This window comes from Fundulus heteroclitus, chromosome 8, assembly GCF_011125445.2.
Source record: "Fundulus heteroclitus isolate FHET01 chromosome 8, MU-UCD_Fhet_4.1, whole genome shotgun sequence".
Lineage (NCBI taxonomy): Eukaryota > Metazoa > Chordata > Actinopteri > Cyprinodontiformes > Fundulidae > Fundulus > Fundulus heteroclitus.
In genome coordinates, this window is record NC_046368.1 from 35,204,844 (window position 1) to 35,220,664 (window position 15,821).

General features: G+C 38.2%; 1 protein-coding gene across 5 annotated transcripts in view; it reads right to left on the bottom strand.

Annotated features, from left to right (window-relative positions):
* nrg1 (neuregulin 1) overlaps positions 1–11,533 on the bottom strand; it is an 84,385-nt gene extending 72,852 nt beyond the window's left edge. For 2 of the 5 annotated variants that reach the window (XM_012854278.3, XM_012854277.3), the window contains exons 1-2: positions 9,490–11,525; positions 8,445–9,409 (exon numbers count right to left, since the gene is read on the bottom strand). In XM_012854278.3, coding sequence (XP_012709732.1) covers positions 8,445–9,138 — 694 coding nt within the window. In that variant the 5' untranslated portion in view covers positions 9,139–9,409; positions 9,490–11,525. Of the gene's footprint in view, positions 1–8,444; positions 9,410–9,489 lie in introns of all 5 variants that reach the window. The other 3 variants (XM_036140670.1, XM_012854279.3, XM_012854280.3) reach the window with 3 other exon arrangements.
* Positions 11,534–15,821: the final 4,288 nt, after the last annotated feature.

Genomic DNA, 15,821 nt, shown 5'->3' on the forward strand with positions numbered 1-15,821 from the left:
CAGAAATTGAATGGTCTCTAAGAGCTATCGAATTATCACCTTTTGAGTTAACAACTGAATAAACTGATACATTTTCATTGGCTTGTGGTGAAGGAGTAAAGATTAAAACTTCAATTGCAATTATAATGAAAGTTATCAATGTTTGCTGGACAAGTCTAACCAGTCAACATCTGGTTAAATAACACTTTTACGGTATAAATAAGTTCAAAACTGCCAATTAATAATCCAATTGTTAGTGCTAACCATTATAGGCTTTTAGCCTTGATCAGAACCATTTGAATTACATTATGTTATAGCTATCCTTTGATTTTAAATGATATTATTCAATTATAATTACCAATCATAATTAATAATAATCTTCATAATCAAAGCGGTGTAATTGCATAATATGGGTCAAATTACTCTACTCTTCTCTAAGGGCCTCAGTTCAAACAAATAACACCCTTTCTTCTCCTTTTCCTCTGTGTTGTGGTACAAGACAGGGTTGTGCACTCTCCCCCTTGGTAATTGAACCATTAGCTATTTGGTTACGTTCAGAGGTTAGCTTCAAAGGTATCAGACACTATTCACAAGGTTTCTTTAGATGACATTCTCTTCTATGTTTCAGACCCTGTTAGCTCTTTTTCTGCAGTTTTTCATATTTTAAAAGAACATGGTGACATTTCAGATTACAAAATTAATTACAAAAAAGTGAGCTGATGCCTGTTAATGATTCTGCCAGATTAGTTTCTCTCTCTATTCTGCCATTCAGGTGGCCAACTGGTGGTTTTCGATATCTGGGCATCCAGATATCCACATCTCTTTCAGATCTGTATCATATCAATTTCCCCCGCTGATTGAGAGAACCGAAAGGGATTTTGTTCATTTGTCAGTTCTGCCTCTTTCACCTGTAGGTTGGATAAATTTGGTCAAGATGGTGATTCTACCAAAATTTCTTTACTTGTTTCAGCATCTTGCCTTAATAAATAGTTTTTTGATAAGTTGGACAAACTGATTCTACGTTTTTACGGGATGAATTTCAAAATCGGTTTTGCTGTCTCCTAAGGATAAAGGGGGATTTGCCCTTCCAGTCTTTAGGTACTAAAGACAGGAAGAAGACAATTTGCAAAAGATTCTGTTTTAGATGTTTCAGAAAGCAACTTGGACTTTCTGGCCCTTCTGCTTTAACTTCTGTTTATAAAAACTGCACTTTTGAGCCATCCAGAATTGATCCAGTATTCCGAGCCTGGCATGATAAAGGGATAAAGTCAGTTGATGATTTATATATAGACACCATATTTTCCTTGTTCAAGCAGCTTTCTACTAAATTTAATCTCCAAAACCATCATCACTTTAGCTTTTTTCAGGTTAGAGATTTTGTTAAAAAAATAATTTCCTCATTTTCCGAATTGTTCTCCAGAAACTTTGTGAGATACTCTGATTTCCACAGACCCTGTAGCTAAAGAATGTATCTCAGATTTGTATAATTCTATTTGGTTGGCATTCTCAACCTCTCTCACTGCAACTAAAAATGTTTGGGAGGTAAGCCTTAATGTTAAATTTACTGAACAACAATTGAGTTATGCGTTGTCCCTTGTGCATGTGTCATCCATATGGGCCCAACACAAACTTATTCAATGTGAGGTATTTTATTAGGGCTCATTATTCTTATGTTAGACTGGCTAGAGTTTTCCACTCTGTTAGTGACACCTGTAACAGGTGTAATCTATCACCAGCAAATCATGCACATATGCTCTGGTCATGCCCCAAGCTACACCCTTTTTGGACTTTCATTTTTGATGTGTTGGGAAAAACTTATCAAGCCAAGATAAAGAAGGCCAGAAAGATGACACAGAAAGAGGCTTCTTCAGAGCTACAGGAGGATTCATCCCAGATCTCAGAAGGACAAAGGGAGGATCAAAAACCTCCATCGTCATGAACACGGGTCCAGACTGCACCCACCTCCCCTTCTTCTCCACAAAGCCCAGAAGTTCCTTTTCTGGAATTTTCTCACAACATGAACAAAGTATTTAAGATTGGCCTACAGTTGACATCCTCTCCACATAACCATTCTACTGTGACTAAACCAGCATTTTCCCCTGGCCACAGAGCCCCGGATCCTCCTCCTCTATGTATCACGGAACATTCTAAGTCCACATCAAACTTTTTTAAGGATTTTAGTGACCTCCAGTCTGTGATATGTGTTGATTATGTTGTTTAATTTTTGTGGGAGACTTCAACTTTCACGTTGACAACCCTGAAGACAGAAGTGCAAAAGAACTGTGTGACACACTTAGAAACTTTGGTTTAACTCAACATGTTAAACAGCCAACACACAAACAGGGACATATTTTAGACTTGATCATCACTAAAGGTCTTAAGACTTCTAAGGTCAATGTAACTGATGTTGCCCTATCTGATCACTTTTCTGTTACCTTTGAAAGCATCATTTCCAGTGACTCAGTTAGCCAAAGGGACATCGTAAGAAAACGCACCTTTAAGGACAATGCCACGGAAACTTTTATCCAAGCTTACTCTAATACTCCAACCTTGGGCTGCAACTCATTAGATAAGCTAGTAGATAACTTTCATTCTAAAGTCTCAGACATCATTGACTGCATTGCTCCAGTTAAAGTGAAAGTTCTTTCCGGGAAGAAAAAATCTCCTTGGAGAAATGCTCCAGCAGTTAGAGGTGAAAAAAGGGAGTGTCGAAAAGCTGAATGCAGGTGGAGAAAGAACAGACTTCAGGTCCACTATGACATCTATAAAGAGAGACTTTACAGATATAACTTACAATTGAAAAATGCAAGGGAATCTTTCTTCTCTGAGATCATCAAGTAAAACATTAATAATGCTTAGAGCAGATCTAAGCTTAGAGTTTAGAGCAGATCATTCAGCAGCTAAGTTCCTCCTCCTGCTGCCTTGATGTTCTACCCACAGCTTTCTTTAAGAAAGTTTTGCCTGTCATAGCGTCTGATTTGACTAAACACGTCACCTCTGTCAGGTGTTTTCCCCCAGTCCCTAAAAACAGCAATTATCAAACCACTGCTGAAAAAGAACAATTTAGACAAACTTCTACTGCAGAACTACAGGCCCATCTCAAATCTCCCCTTTATCAGTAAGATTATTGAAAAAGCTGTGTTTCAACAAGTAAACACCTTCTTAACAACGACCAGCCGCTTTGACGTTTTCCAGTCTGGCTTCCGTGCTCACCACAGTACAGTGACCGCCCTTATCAAGGTTTTTAATGACGTCTATATAAATACAGACTGTGGAAGAACCACCGTGCTGGTTCTATTGGACCTCAGTGCAGCATTCAATACTGTCGATCACTCCATTCTGTTAGAACGCCTGGAGAACTGGGTCGGCCTCTCTGTTACAGCTCTCCACTGGTTTAAATCCTACTTAAAGGACAGGGACATTTTTTTATCAGTAGGTAACTTTACATCAAAGACGACAAAAATCACATGTAGGGGTTCCCCAAGGGTCCATCCTGGGTCCCCTCCTCTTCAATATCTACATGCTCCCTCTAGCTCAGATCATAAAAAACAACAACATCAGCTACCATAACTATGCAGACGACACACAGCTTTACATCACCATGTCACCAGGTGACTATGAACCAGTTCAGGCACTGAGTAAATACCTAGAAGAAATCAATGCCTGGATGTGCCAAAACTTTCTTCAATTAAATAAAAACAAAACTGAAGTAATAATCTTTGGACAAATAGAGGAGAGATCAACAGTTAGCACAAGGCTTCAGTCGCTTCAGCTAGGAACCACTGATCAGGCCCGAAACCTGGGTGTAGTGATGGACTCAGACCTGAACCTCCAAAAGCATCTAAAGACAATTACAATGTCGGCTTTCTATCACCTGAGGAACATTTCCAGGATTAAAGGACTAATGTCTCAGAAGGATCTGGAAAAACTAATCCATGCATTCATCTTTAGTCAAATTGAATACTGCAACGGTGTTTTCACAGGCCTGCCTAAAAAGTGGATCAGACAGCTGCAGCTGATCCAGAACGCTGCTGCTCACGTCCTCACTAAGACCAAGAAAGTAGAGCACATAACCCCAGTTTTAAAGTCATAACACAGGCTCCCTGTATCTCAGAGAATAGACTTTAAAATACTTCTGTTAGTCTATAAATCCCTAAATGGCTTAGCACCTAAATACATCACAGATTTGTTATCAGTGTATCAACCTTCCAGACCACTAAGGTCTTCTGGCTCCAGCCTGCTCTGCATACATAGAACACGAACCAAACACGGAGAGGCAGCATTTAGTTCCTATGCTCCGCTTATCTGGAACAAACTTACAGAAAACTGTAAAAGTGCGGAAAGCCGGAGTTTTTTTTAATCAAGATTAAAAACTCATTTGTTTAAATTTGCCTTTGACTGTTCTAGTTAAACTGTTTTACTGTTTTTAATGTTCTTTTTTGTTTCTACATTCTATCCCTACTTGCTTTTGTTCTGTTTTAGTTTGATTTTCATAATATTACCAAAATAAAACGTTTTGCTGAGTGCAAAACAACCAACATAAAACGGATTAAAAAAACAAGAGGAGCATTGCCTTTGTCCGCACAGCTCTGGGAGAAAAGAGGAGTGTTGAAGGTAAAGTGGTCCCTGGAATATGGCGCAAATAGGCAGACTTTAAAGCATGTTGCGGCAGATTAATGCACCTTTTTCTCTGCATGTCTTGGTGCTTTAATGCACCAGCCTAGAAAGTAAGAGAGCGCTCCATGCAGCGATTAAAACCCAGAGAGAAGATGGCATCACATAAGCAAACTACTAAATGACCACTTTGGCTACAGACATCATCATGTGCATTTTTGTATTATTTTCTGCTACTTTTTCCATTTCTTCAAAAATGTGTATTATTGAGAGTATTTTCTGTAAATAATATAAATTTTCTTCTGTACTGTATAATTTGTAAATTTCTCCAATTTTCATTCATGATTATTCACTATTTTTCGAATATTCATTTATCCTCCATAAAATGTTTCTGGAGCCGCACTTTTAACCCGTTGGACCACTGAAACTAATTAATTTCCCTCTATGGGATGAGAAAGATAAACATCTCTTGATTTTAATAAATGTATTATTGTTGAAGACGTTTATGTGCTAATTTCCTCCACTGTTGGATCAGCCAATCAGCTCTCTCTGTTTCCACCATCTTCCTGCTTAAGACTTTCTTAGGCTGACTAAAGGTCCTCCTCACTACTCCTAACATTGTTCCACTTTAGGAGCTCTCTGAAGGCATAAGATGCTTTATGAATCACTTTTATGTTACTAAGGTAAAATTCTAATAAAAATCTTGGAGATCAGGAAATTCTAAGACTTTTCTTAAAATTGTGTCACTAAGAGCAAATTTTAGTCTTAGGATTCCTTGTGAATACAGGCACAGAACTTTACTGCAATGCATCATAAATAAGATTGTATTAGAATATATGTAATTGAATCTGAATATGTATACAGTTAAAAATTATTCATATTCATTCAGATTATGTTTGGAATAACCTAATTGTTTCTTCTTACTAGAAGTCATCAATGTTTTGGAGCAGGCCAGGCAGAGTCTTGACTTGAATCTGACAGAGAACCTGTGGAGGGAGCTAAAGATTAGGACGATGGTGGCTTTCCAACCTCAAAGATCTGGGGCTCATCAAACAAGACAAATCATAATATCAGAAAGAATCTGCAAAAAACTGCTTACTTATTATAACATTTTTTGGATTGCTGTGATACTAATATGGCCTTTCAATTTGTTATTGCACGAGGATAAGTTATATTCAACATGCTAATTTTGTTTAGGTAAAAGTAAAAGAATCAAATAAAAAGAAGTTTCTTTAATAATAGCATTTTTTACCCTGTCTAATCTTATCTTCTAGATGTCTGTCATTTCCCATCAGAAACAAACCTTTCGGGTGAAAAAAAAACTTCAAAATCTGTATGAAGGTCTGAATAACTTTCAGCTCAACTGTAAATTATTTGGAATTTAATGAAATAATTTAAAAGTATAGTGGAGAATCTTTTTTGGCCTTGAATTATCTCTTGGTTGTCTCACTTGTCAGTCATTGTGAAGTGTTCACCTATCACCAGTGTGTGTGCATGCTCCTTGTTAGTTTCTACTTCTATTGTTTATGTATCTGTTTAGCTTCGGTGTTAGCCGTTCTTTGTAGCTCCTCTGTTCTCACCGTACACTTGGAAAATGGCTGAGTCACAAGAAGCAAACTGTCTTCTAAGTTTATGAGAAGAAGAGGAAGGCCTTAGTAGAAAGAAATAAGACCAGAGTGGATTTGGGAGATTTTTTTGTGTGATTCCCCCCCAAGGGGCAATACCTTTAATTATTGCTTCTGTGTATGATTTCAACTAGTGAGATTTGTAAAGTGTCCTCAGATAACTTGCTGTAAATTGGCAGCATGTAACCAAACATGGGCATGGAAATAACCTCATAGTGCATTCAGCAAAAAGTTGGAACATCACTAATGTGTCTAACTGCTTTACTCAGAGGCCAGGTTAATTTTAGTAACACAATCTGAAAAATAATGTCTTTTTCAAAATGTTATGACGTAAAATAAAAAATATTTACAAGTGGATGGTGTAAAGTACTGTGTCTGACTGTGTCAATGAAACACAAGTGGTCAGAAGCTGGGCTGTTGTTTGTTTCTGCTATTAATGTTTTATGCATGATCTGTGGCGTCTCTGCATTTGGGCCCAGTGGGGCCTGGCCCATTGATGTCGCTGTGGAGCTCCATGTTCCCAATAATCAGTGGGACATGGTCGTTCTTTATAGAGTATTATCGTAAAAAAATACTGATTCCCTCAACAATAAAATTCTGCTATAACATTTGGTCTTATATATATATAGATATATAATATATAATATATATATAGATACCACACACATACATATAGATATATATATATATATTATACACACACACGATAATATATAGATATATAAATATCTCTATATAATAAGATATATCTAATATATAATATATTATATATGTAATATATTAGAAGTTAAGTATATATATTACATACACATATAATAGTATTATAATGTTCCATATATATCTAATTATATATATAGCACTATATAATCTATTATATATCATATCCCATAATCTCTCTCCTTCTCTCTACTCTCTCTCTCTACCTCTCTCTCTTCTCTATCTCTCTCTCTCTCTCTCTCGCTCTCTCTATATATATATATATATAGCTCAGTAGGTTAATCCTCTTGAGGCGCCTTGTGGGGCCGCCCCACCAACATTTGTTTAAATAATGACCATGTGAAATCTCAGTGTGCATGCCCAACACACTATCAGTAGACCTCTGTGGGGCACAAATCCTACAGCGCCGAGCTCGGATCGTCCAATAAAAATACTGGAATTGTACATGTTATGTTTACGTTCTGCCGGATAGTGTGTGACCAACTAGTGTTGGTTGACCTTGCTGGCTCATTGAAGGATCAATGTGAATCTTTTCTGTTCAATAATAAACAATATGAGTGAGCCTTTATCTATAATTTTATGTATAAAAAATGTATTACATTTAGCTTACATAAAACTGTATTTGTAGTGTGTTGGTATATGCTAACTTATATGTTTAATTCAAAATTGATACAACTCAGGTTGTATGCATCACAAAAAATTTGTTGCTGCCAATAGGTGTTGAGTTTTTGTGCCCCACTAATTTATCATGTTAGAGACAAGATGCAGCCATATTGGGCTTTCAACTCTGGGTTTTCAAAGCCTTCGACTTTCCAAATCAGATTTGGAACATGAGAAAGACTTCGAGCTAATTTTTCCAACTTAGAAACACAAATAAAAATGTAAGGAATGGACCCTTCTCCCTTTTTACAAAGGGTGGTCCAGCTTCTCCTGTGCTAATTGAGTTTATAAATGAAACACTGACACTTCTTTCCAGTGCTGGAAATTCTGATCAGGTCTTGGATACTTCAATCTCATTTCACCGAATTTAGAAGCTTCCAAAGAAAAAATAGAAGGTAGTGCTAGACAGGATACATTCCAAATGTCATTTTAATGGTACCTATTTACAGAAATGGATGTAAATCAAAAGTTGGAGAAGAGGGTGGAACACGTTTAATTGTTGCTTCCTACACGCCTACGTGCAGCAACAGCGGGCTGGTCAGGCGCCCACATGCTACACTCCACATGTAACAGCTTGTTTTCGTTCAAAGAAAATTCTTCCAACAGCTGATAGAATACATCAGCAGAACAAGGTGCTGGCTTTGACTGTGTCCTCTAGGCCATGGATCTGCTACCCTTGGTTTAGACCAAAGCCAGTGACCTACTCTGCAACCATCAACTAGCCAAATTACCAGAAAATCATATATCAATATCACAGAACATTTTTGATACATTCCTAAAACTCTGTTGTAAAGACAAATTTGTAAGCAGAAAAAAGGGAAGAGAAAGAGAATCCGTTGGGATACTTACAGATAGTTTTAATGAGTTTGTCTAAGTCTTGTGTTGTTTGTGGGTTGGTGCTCTGCTTTGGAACAGTAGAACGTTCAGCATTGTATTTCAGCGTCACAGAAGGATATGTCACTTGTGGAGATGGAGGCACAAATGGCCCCACTGTAGATTTCTCTTTGCCAAAAATGTCAGGATTTCCTGGTGTAATGGCGATGGTAGTGGTCAGGGAGACAGTAGAGGGAGCTGAATGAGGAATCGAGACCGTGATTCCAAGTGTGGGATTCACAGATATAATTATTGGGTCCTGTCCAATGGGTTTAGGATCTAAGTGAGTGGGTGGTTCATATTCAAAGATCTTATCCACAAATACCCATTTGAGTCCTGCTGTGCAAAGGGCTAAGCTAAGTAGGCAGGCCAAGATGGGCAGAATGCAGATTTTTTCAGATTGCAGGCAATGGTTAATCTGTTCCATCTCAATGCAGATGCAGCAGGTCCCAGGCAAAGCCACAATTTCCAAAGCACCCTCATGCACCCCATCACCGCTACCTTCCTCTGTAATTCCCTTTACGCCCTCATCCCCACTCTCAACAGCTGTCTCCGTCTCCTCTGGTTTCTCCTCTGGGACTGGTCCAGTATCAGGAGGCGGGCCAGTGGGGGAGGCTGTTTCAGGAGATGGAGCTGGTCCTGCAGAGTAGTCCTCCATTCCCTCAGTCATCCTTTTGAACTGTTGGATGAAGTGTCTCTGAATTCTTCAATCATTAAAACAGGGCATCACACAATCAGGGTCTGCCACGAAGGTTTTCCAGCATGTGGATGTAGGAGTCAGAGGACAGATTTCAGAGGACGGTAAAACAAAATGCCCTTCAGAGACCGAAAGCTTGACAGCAGTCCACGAGGTAGGTAGACGGCCTGCATCCAAGGAAACCCAGCTCTTTGCACATCTTTTAATGACATATAATCATGGAGTTGTACAGTAGTCAAAATATCTGCGGGGAAAAAACATCAATATGTTAATGTCGTATTTGGTTGAGTCGTGAGCAACGATAGGAAAGTAGCTCTGACTCACCTGAACACTTTGGCAGGGGAAAGAGAAGGGGCGGTGTCGATGTGATGGGCTGGCTGCAGTAACTGTATCGTCAAGGACAGGCTGGGCAGGCACTGCAGTGGCAGGACGGACATGCTGTCTTGTCTAAAGTGCTCCAAACCGCTGAAAGGCTGAATCATCTGGGAGCGGCAGGTGTCCTTCCTCTCAGTGCAGCCAAGGAAATAGATGAGTAAGGGGAAAAGGCAAAGAAAGAGGATCCTAGAGAGAGGGAGGGGGGCTGCAGCAGCAGTGGGTTAGAGGAGGCTGGATACTCCCCTTCTTTCCTCACTCACTCCTCCTCTCTGGCTTTTCTCTCCAACTGGAGTGCACAGCAGTCTCTGGCCTCCTCCCTATTTGCCTCACTTCCTCTGTCTTTGCAGGCAGCTCCCAATCCAAGCACAAAGCACCCAGCTAAGCAAGTTCCTACATGATCCAATTAGAGTGCATGTCAGCAAATCACAGACAACCTAACTGCTGCGGCCACCCCTTCCAGCGCCACTCCCCATTGATTATACTGAAAGGGTGGGGTTTTTGTCAAGGGGAAAGAGCAATGAAGACATATGATTCACATGGAAAAATAAATGGCACAAAAAATATTTAAAAAGTTCCATCAATAGTATTAATTACAACTAATTTATGTTGAAGTTCAACATATTTAAAATGCTACCATATTCAACCTATTGCATCTATATAGAACACAGCCTTCCGGGTCTTATTTTAAGAAGTTATTGAATATCACCATAGCAGGACTTTCTGTGATCTGAAATAGTAATTGTAGATTGACTGTCACATTATATTTCAGAAGTCTCAAAAGGAAAAATATTTGCCCCCCAGCAGCTAATGGGTCAAACGCTTTGTCAAACTGATAACTTTAAACCATTTATGCTCATCAACATACAATTTTAGAACATTTGCCAGTTACCACATTAAAATGGTTGAACAAAAAGGATTCCGTTAATGGTTTCTAATATTTCTATGCTTTCTGTTCTGTGGAAAATACGCTGCAAGTGTAAAATAAAGCCACCAGATCCTCATTAAACAAATTAATTCCCAAGTCCCATCCCCCACCAAGACTGCAGGCTTATAAACAGGATTGAGAAAAAAATCCAAGGTTGTGTTTGAGAGGGGGAGAGGTCTTAAACAAGATGAGAACAGTCTAAAAGGTCAGTTTATCACCATACAGAGCACTGACACTCCTCTGACCCTACCCCATCCTCTGACAGAATTAATACCAGTAATGGTATCTGTGGGGGAGCACTTCCTGTCAGGCCCTGAATTAGTGACCTGATTATTGATCAACTTCTTAGGATACATAATCTGACACAGGAAGTGCAGAATAATAAATATCTATGGGGTTTACCATAGCTCTATTACTATCAGAGTTGTTTGGTCTCCGTTTAGACCATGAGACAATAAGGCTCAGCCATGCAAATGTTTCATCAGATAAATGATCATCTATGCACAGCATGAAAAGGATTCAAAATGATTGTGTGAATAGGAAGAGGTAATAATTTATGCTTTTATTTTCTTTTTCATGGTCTTGGCTCTTAATTTTTATTGTTCAAAATTTTAAATATTCACATATGTTAATTATTCCCTTTGAATTCAACTTTCATTTTTAATATGAAATGTGAACCATGGAATTGATTCAGCATCTTGCACAATTGGTGCAAAGATACAAAAGGTTTGGTATAAAGGTCCCAGTATGTATTCATTAATATGTTATTGTCCTACTTGAAGCTTACATATTAAAGAAAGCCAACATTCAGTTGTAAATATTCTGTGCTTTTTCCACAAAGCTCCTAAAATACCATCAGCCTTCTGGAAAGGAACCATAAAAGGAACAAAATGTAACTGAAACTACTTCAATCCAACGACGGTCACTCTTCTGGTTCAACATTTGTCATACAAACCAAATATTTTTTAATTTTTTTCTTAAACTTTAAGAAAGACTGAACATTTCCTCTTTTAGGTCAGTTAGGATAACTAAAATTATTCCTAATTTTCCAATGAAAGAGAGAATTAATGGAAAAATCTTTTATTACCGTCTGGAAAGTCAAAGGTTTGCTAACAATACTATGTCTCTGAAGACTTGAGAACTTTAGTCCAAATATAGGCTTTTAGATACTTGAAAAAAGGTTGAAAAAGATCAGTTTGTCTTCAAACATATGTTTGATCCGTTATAATCCTCATTTACAGATCTATGAGGAGAAAAAAATATGTTTGAAGAAAAAATTTTATCATTTTCAGTCATCAAAAGGCCTAGCCTCGTGAGACCATCCTGATCTCGCGAGCTTTCAAGGTTTCACTCGCAGATATGCGGAGCAAATCTATCTGGCGGAGTCAGGTAACAAAAGGCCTATGTCACACTAAAATTATCAGGTTAAACAAATCAGTAAAGCCCAGATAATATCATGGTTTGTGAGCTTCAGAGAAGTTAATTCACAACACCCGACTAAACTGGAGGCACACATGCAAATATAACCCTACCTCACACATACACTGCTTCCTGGTGGGCCATCATGGAAAATCTAAATAATAAATACTTTCGCCCTCTGGGGGGAGCCTCGCTGGAAAATCAACCCCGGTTGCACAGTATACCTTTAAAGCTGTCCTAAAGATTACCCAGAATCCCTTTAAAAATGTGTAACATACATATGGCTTCATTTATAACATAACTAGCAATTAAAACGTTTCAGCATTGCCACATTTTTCTAACTACATATAAATGGTCATATAAATGGCTTTTAGCCTGACTCGTACCTGCAGTCAGCTTTTAATTTGCTATTAACCTCATATGGAAAAATAATATCAAGCCATTAATATTAAAGAAACATCAGTTACATTAAGTTTTGTACTTTTTAAGGAGTTTATCAATAGTGAAGCTTCAACAATGAGGACACCCTTGCCTTGGACAAACAGCTGCTTCCAACCTCTAAAAACTCACTTGGTCTGCTGCCCCCTGCTTCCTAAAACATGACTGAATAAACAGATGTTGGGCTTCAGCTGATTAGAGCAGAGTGCAGCGTGTAGCTCTCTGGGAAAGAGAAAGGAGGTGGAATCTCTTTTTACATAAACAAATGTTGGTGTACTGATGTAGAAGTGTTACAGACATGTAGTCCTCACCTGGAGTATTTTTTATAAACTGTACAGCTTTTTATTCACCAATAATTTGTTCTGGACGATTTTTACATCTTACCACAAGCCTGCACATCAGAAGCTGAAAAACATCTCCATGAGACGATAACAAATGTTGGAAAAACATCTTTATTTCATTGGGAAATTTAACAGTGCAAACCTCTCAAATGAAGTTGTAAAACACAAAGAGCATATTAAGTGTTCTACCAGAGAAACACTTTTCTGCTACACAGTTTCAAAAGATGCAAATCACAACATTCCCTTTGGAACGTTCGGATCACTGATTGCTTCGTCTCAATCAAACTCACAGGCAGAAATGGAAAAACTTCTAAGCCTATGGTTCGGACTGTAAGGAAGTGAATGGTTCAATCACCCCATTTGTTTGTTGGCAGTTAGATTGCACAAATTGGAATGTCTTTGAGGTTTCATCTACAACAAACGTATTGAAATTGTGACATCTTTTATCAGTCTTTTGTGCAAAAATGTGTGTGCAGACCAAGACCTTTCACTCATACAACTATCCATGGTTCACTTCACTTGTGTAGGAACAAGGAAGCAGATTAAAGCTCATAGTGCCAACTTCTGGAAAAATCACTGACCATACTTTCAAGGTGCTCTGGTAAGATGAGAAAATTAAACTTGCTCAATATGCAAGTCACTGTTTAGTGGAATAATAACACTGCTCATCTCCCTGAATTAATCATCCTCCCCATGAAAAAGTAACATCTTACTATGGAACAGAGACATTAAGAGATTATTGAAATTTGGATGGAGTTAAATACAGGGCAACCCAGGAAGAAAACCTGAACAAAACTACAGGCAATGCTTTCCTTTAAGATGGACCTTCCTTTTCATTTTAAATAAAATGGCCCCAATCATACCAAACGGATGTTTAAACATCCACCTGTCAGCCAGCTTCTCTTAAATTCAGATGCATAAAAAGGGGCCTTTCTGCAATAGCTCCTCTAAACCTGTGAAAAGTTGTTTATCCCCCTAGTCAGGGATAAGATAAAATCAGCCTTAAGGTTCCTGCATATATTCTAGTTTTTTTCACCTTGTTTAGATATTAGAATGAAAAGTCCAATAAACTCAAATTACAGTGGATAAAATCAAAAGGACGTTTAATAAAAGTCAAACATACAGGTCTTAAAGACAGATTCTACATTTTCACACACAAATTCCCTTTGCTCATCATTACTGGTAAACAACCTGCTGGGTACAGAAATCATGTTAACATGTGCAATAAGCACAGTTCCAACAAAAATGAAACATGCTCTTCCAAAAATGTTCCTACACACTACCTTTGTAGGAACACAGAAAAAAAGCTTCCAAAACCATGAAGTTCATAATATATCTAACTCAAACTAAACCGGTTTAATCCCACAGAGGAAGAAAAGCAACACTGCTGTTCATTCCGACTAATCTAAATGTCATTGTGTGATTAAAACCAACTCTGTAATTTTTGAGTGCTGCAGCCATTTTATTGCAGATTTCCAGAGCTCCGCCACAGAAATCAGCTGGAACCCATAAGGTTGTAGGATGACGACAAAGAGCTTTACAAAGAGCAGCAACTCTAATAGTTCATGTAGCTGATAACAGGAATTCTGTTCTTCGCTTCAGATGGACGTTACCCTGACTGTTTTTAAGACTGCTGCTGTGAAGCCTCGTGTAAAGAGAACATATCTTGGTGTTTCCATGCTTAATTGTAGACCAACTTCTAACCAACCCACCGTTATTAAGCAAAAATTTGGAGAAGCTTGTTCTTCATCAACTGAACTCTAACAGGATTCCAGAAAAATACTGGACTGGTTTTAGATCCAATTATTGCACAGAAACTGCACTACCAAAGATTTTAAATGACCTCAGATGTCTTATTATTCAGCAAACCTTCAGTACTGGTGTTCCCAGACCCAGTGCAGCATTGATGGTTGACCACATCCTCCGACCAGACAGACGCAGACAGATTGGGACTTCTGGGATTGTCCTGAAGTGGTTCAGCTCATATATCAGCAACAGAAAATTCTTCATGAATTAAGAAAACTGTTCATCAGATGACAGTGTTCTACAAGCCTCAGTTGTTAGATCCAAATCTTAATCTTTATACACTACTGCTGGGTGGTCATAAGGAAACATAGAATTAACTTTCATAGTTACGCTGATGACACACAGCTCTACAGTAGTAACCCCAGACCCATTGATGTACTTTATAAACTTTGTATGAGACAGAAGTCATGGCAGAAAATTTCCTTCAGTTAGATCAAGACAATACTGATAAACCTCAGTGTCATATTTTCAGTTCAATTAAATTTTATTTATATAGCGCCAATTCATGAAACATGTCATCTCGAGGCACTTTACAAAGCCAGAATCAGTCAGATTACAGATTGGTCAAAAATTTCCTATATAAGGGAACCAGTTGATTGCTTCAAAGTCCTGACAAGCAGCATTCACTCCTGAAGAAGTGTAGAGCTACAGGGAGAGTCGTCTGCATTGTCCATGGCTTTGCAGCAATCCCTCATACTGAGCAAGCATGAAGCGACAGTGGAAAGAAAAACATTAGCGAGAAGGAAAAACCTCCAGCAGAATATTTGATTTGAACTTTACCCTCACACTCACGTGCCAGACTGAAGACGGTTCGACACAGACTTAGGTTCACACTTTTATAAAGGTGTACAATTATTTTTCGTAATGCTCTGCTTTCTGGCCTGTCTCAAAGAACAATAACTCTGTAACAGCTAATTAAGAACTCAGCTGCAAGAACGCTGGACGAGGAGCATATCACAGCAACTTTAAAGTCTTTGCATCGGCTACCTGTACATTTGGAACCGCTTTTTAAAACACGTAATGGCCTTAGTCCACACTAGCAGATTTGCTTCCATCCTGCAGGCCTCTGTTGGGACTTAAAGTGAGAACTAAACAACACGTGGAGGAATCTTCCTCTATTTACAGCCTTCAGCTGTGGAACAAAAGTTCATGAAGAACTGATGGCAGCTAAGAGTATGGATGTCTTGCAAAGCATACTGAGTCTGCATCTATTCAGTTCAGTTTGTAGCTTTAGTTTATAGCTACTTATCACTTATGGTTTATTATTGTTAATTTTAGTTATTAAAAATCATTGCTAGTATATTATCTATTTGTTTTTATTTCTATTTAAAGTAATTTTTTGGTATTACATG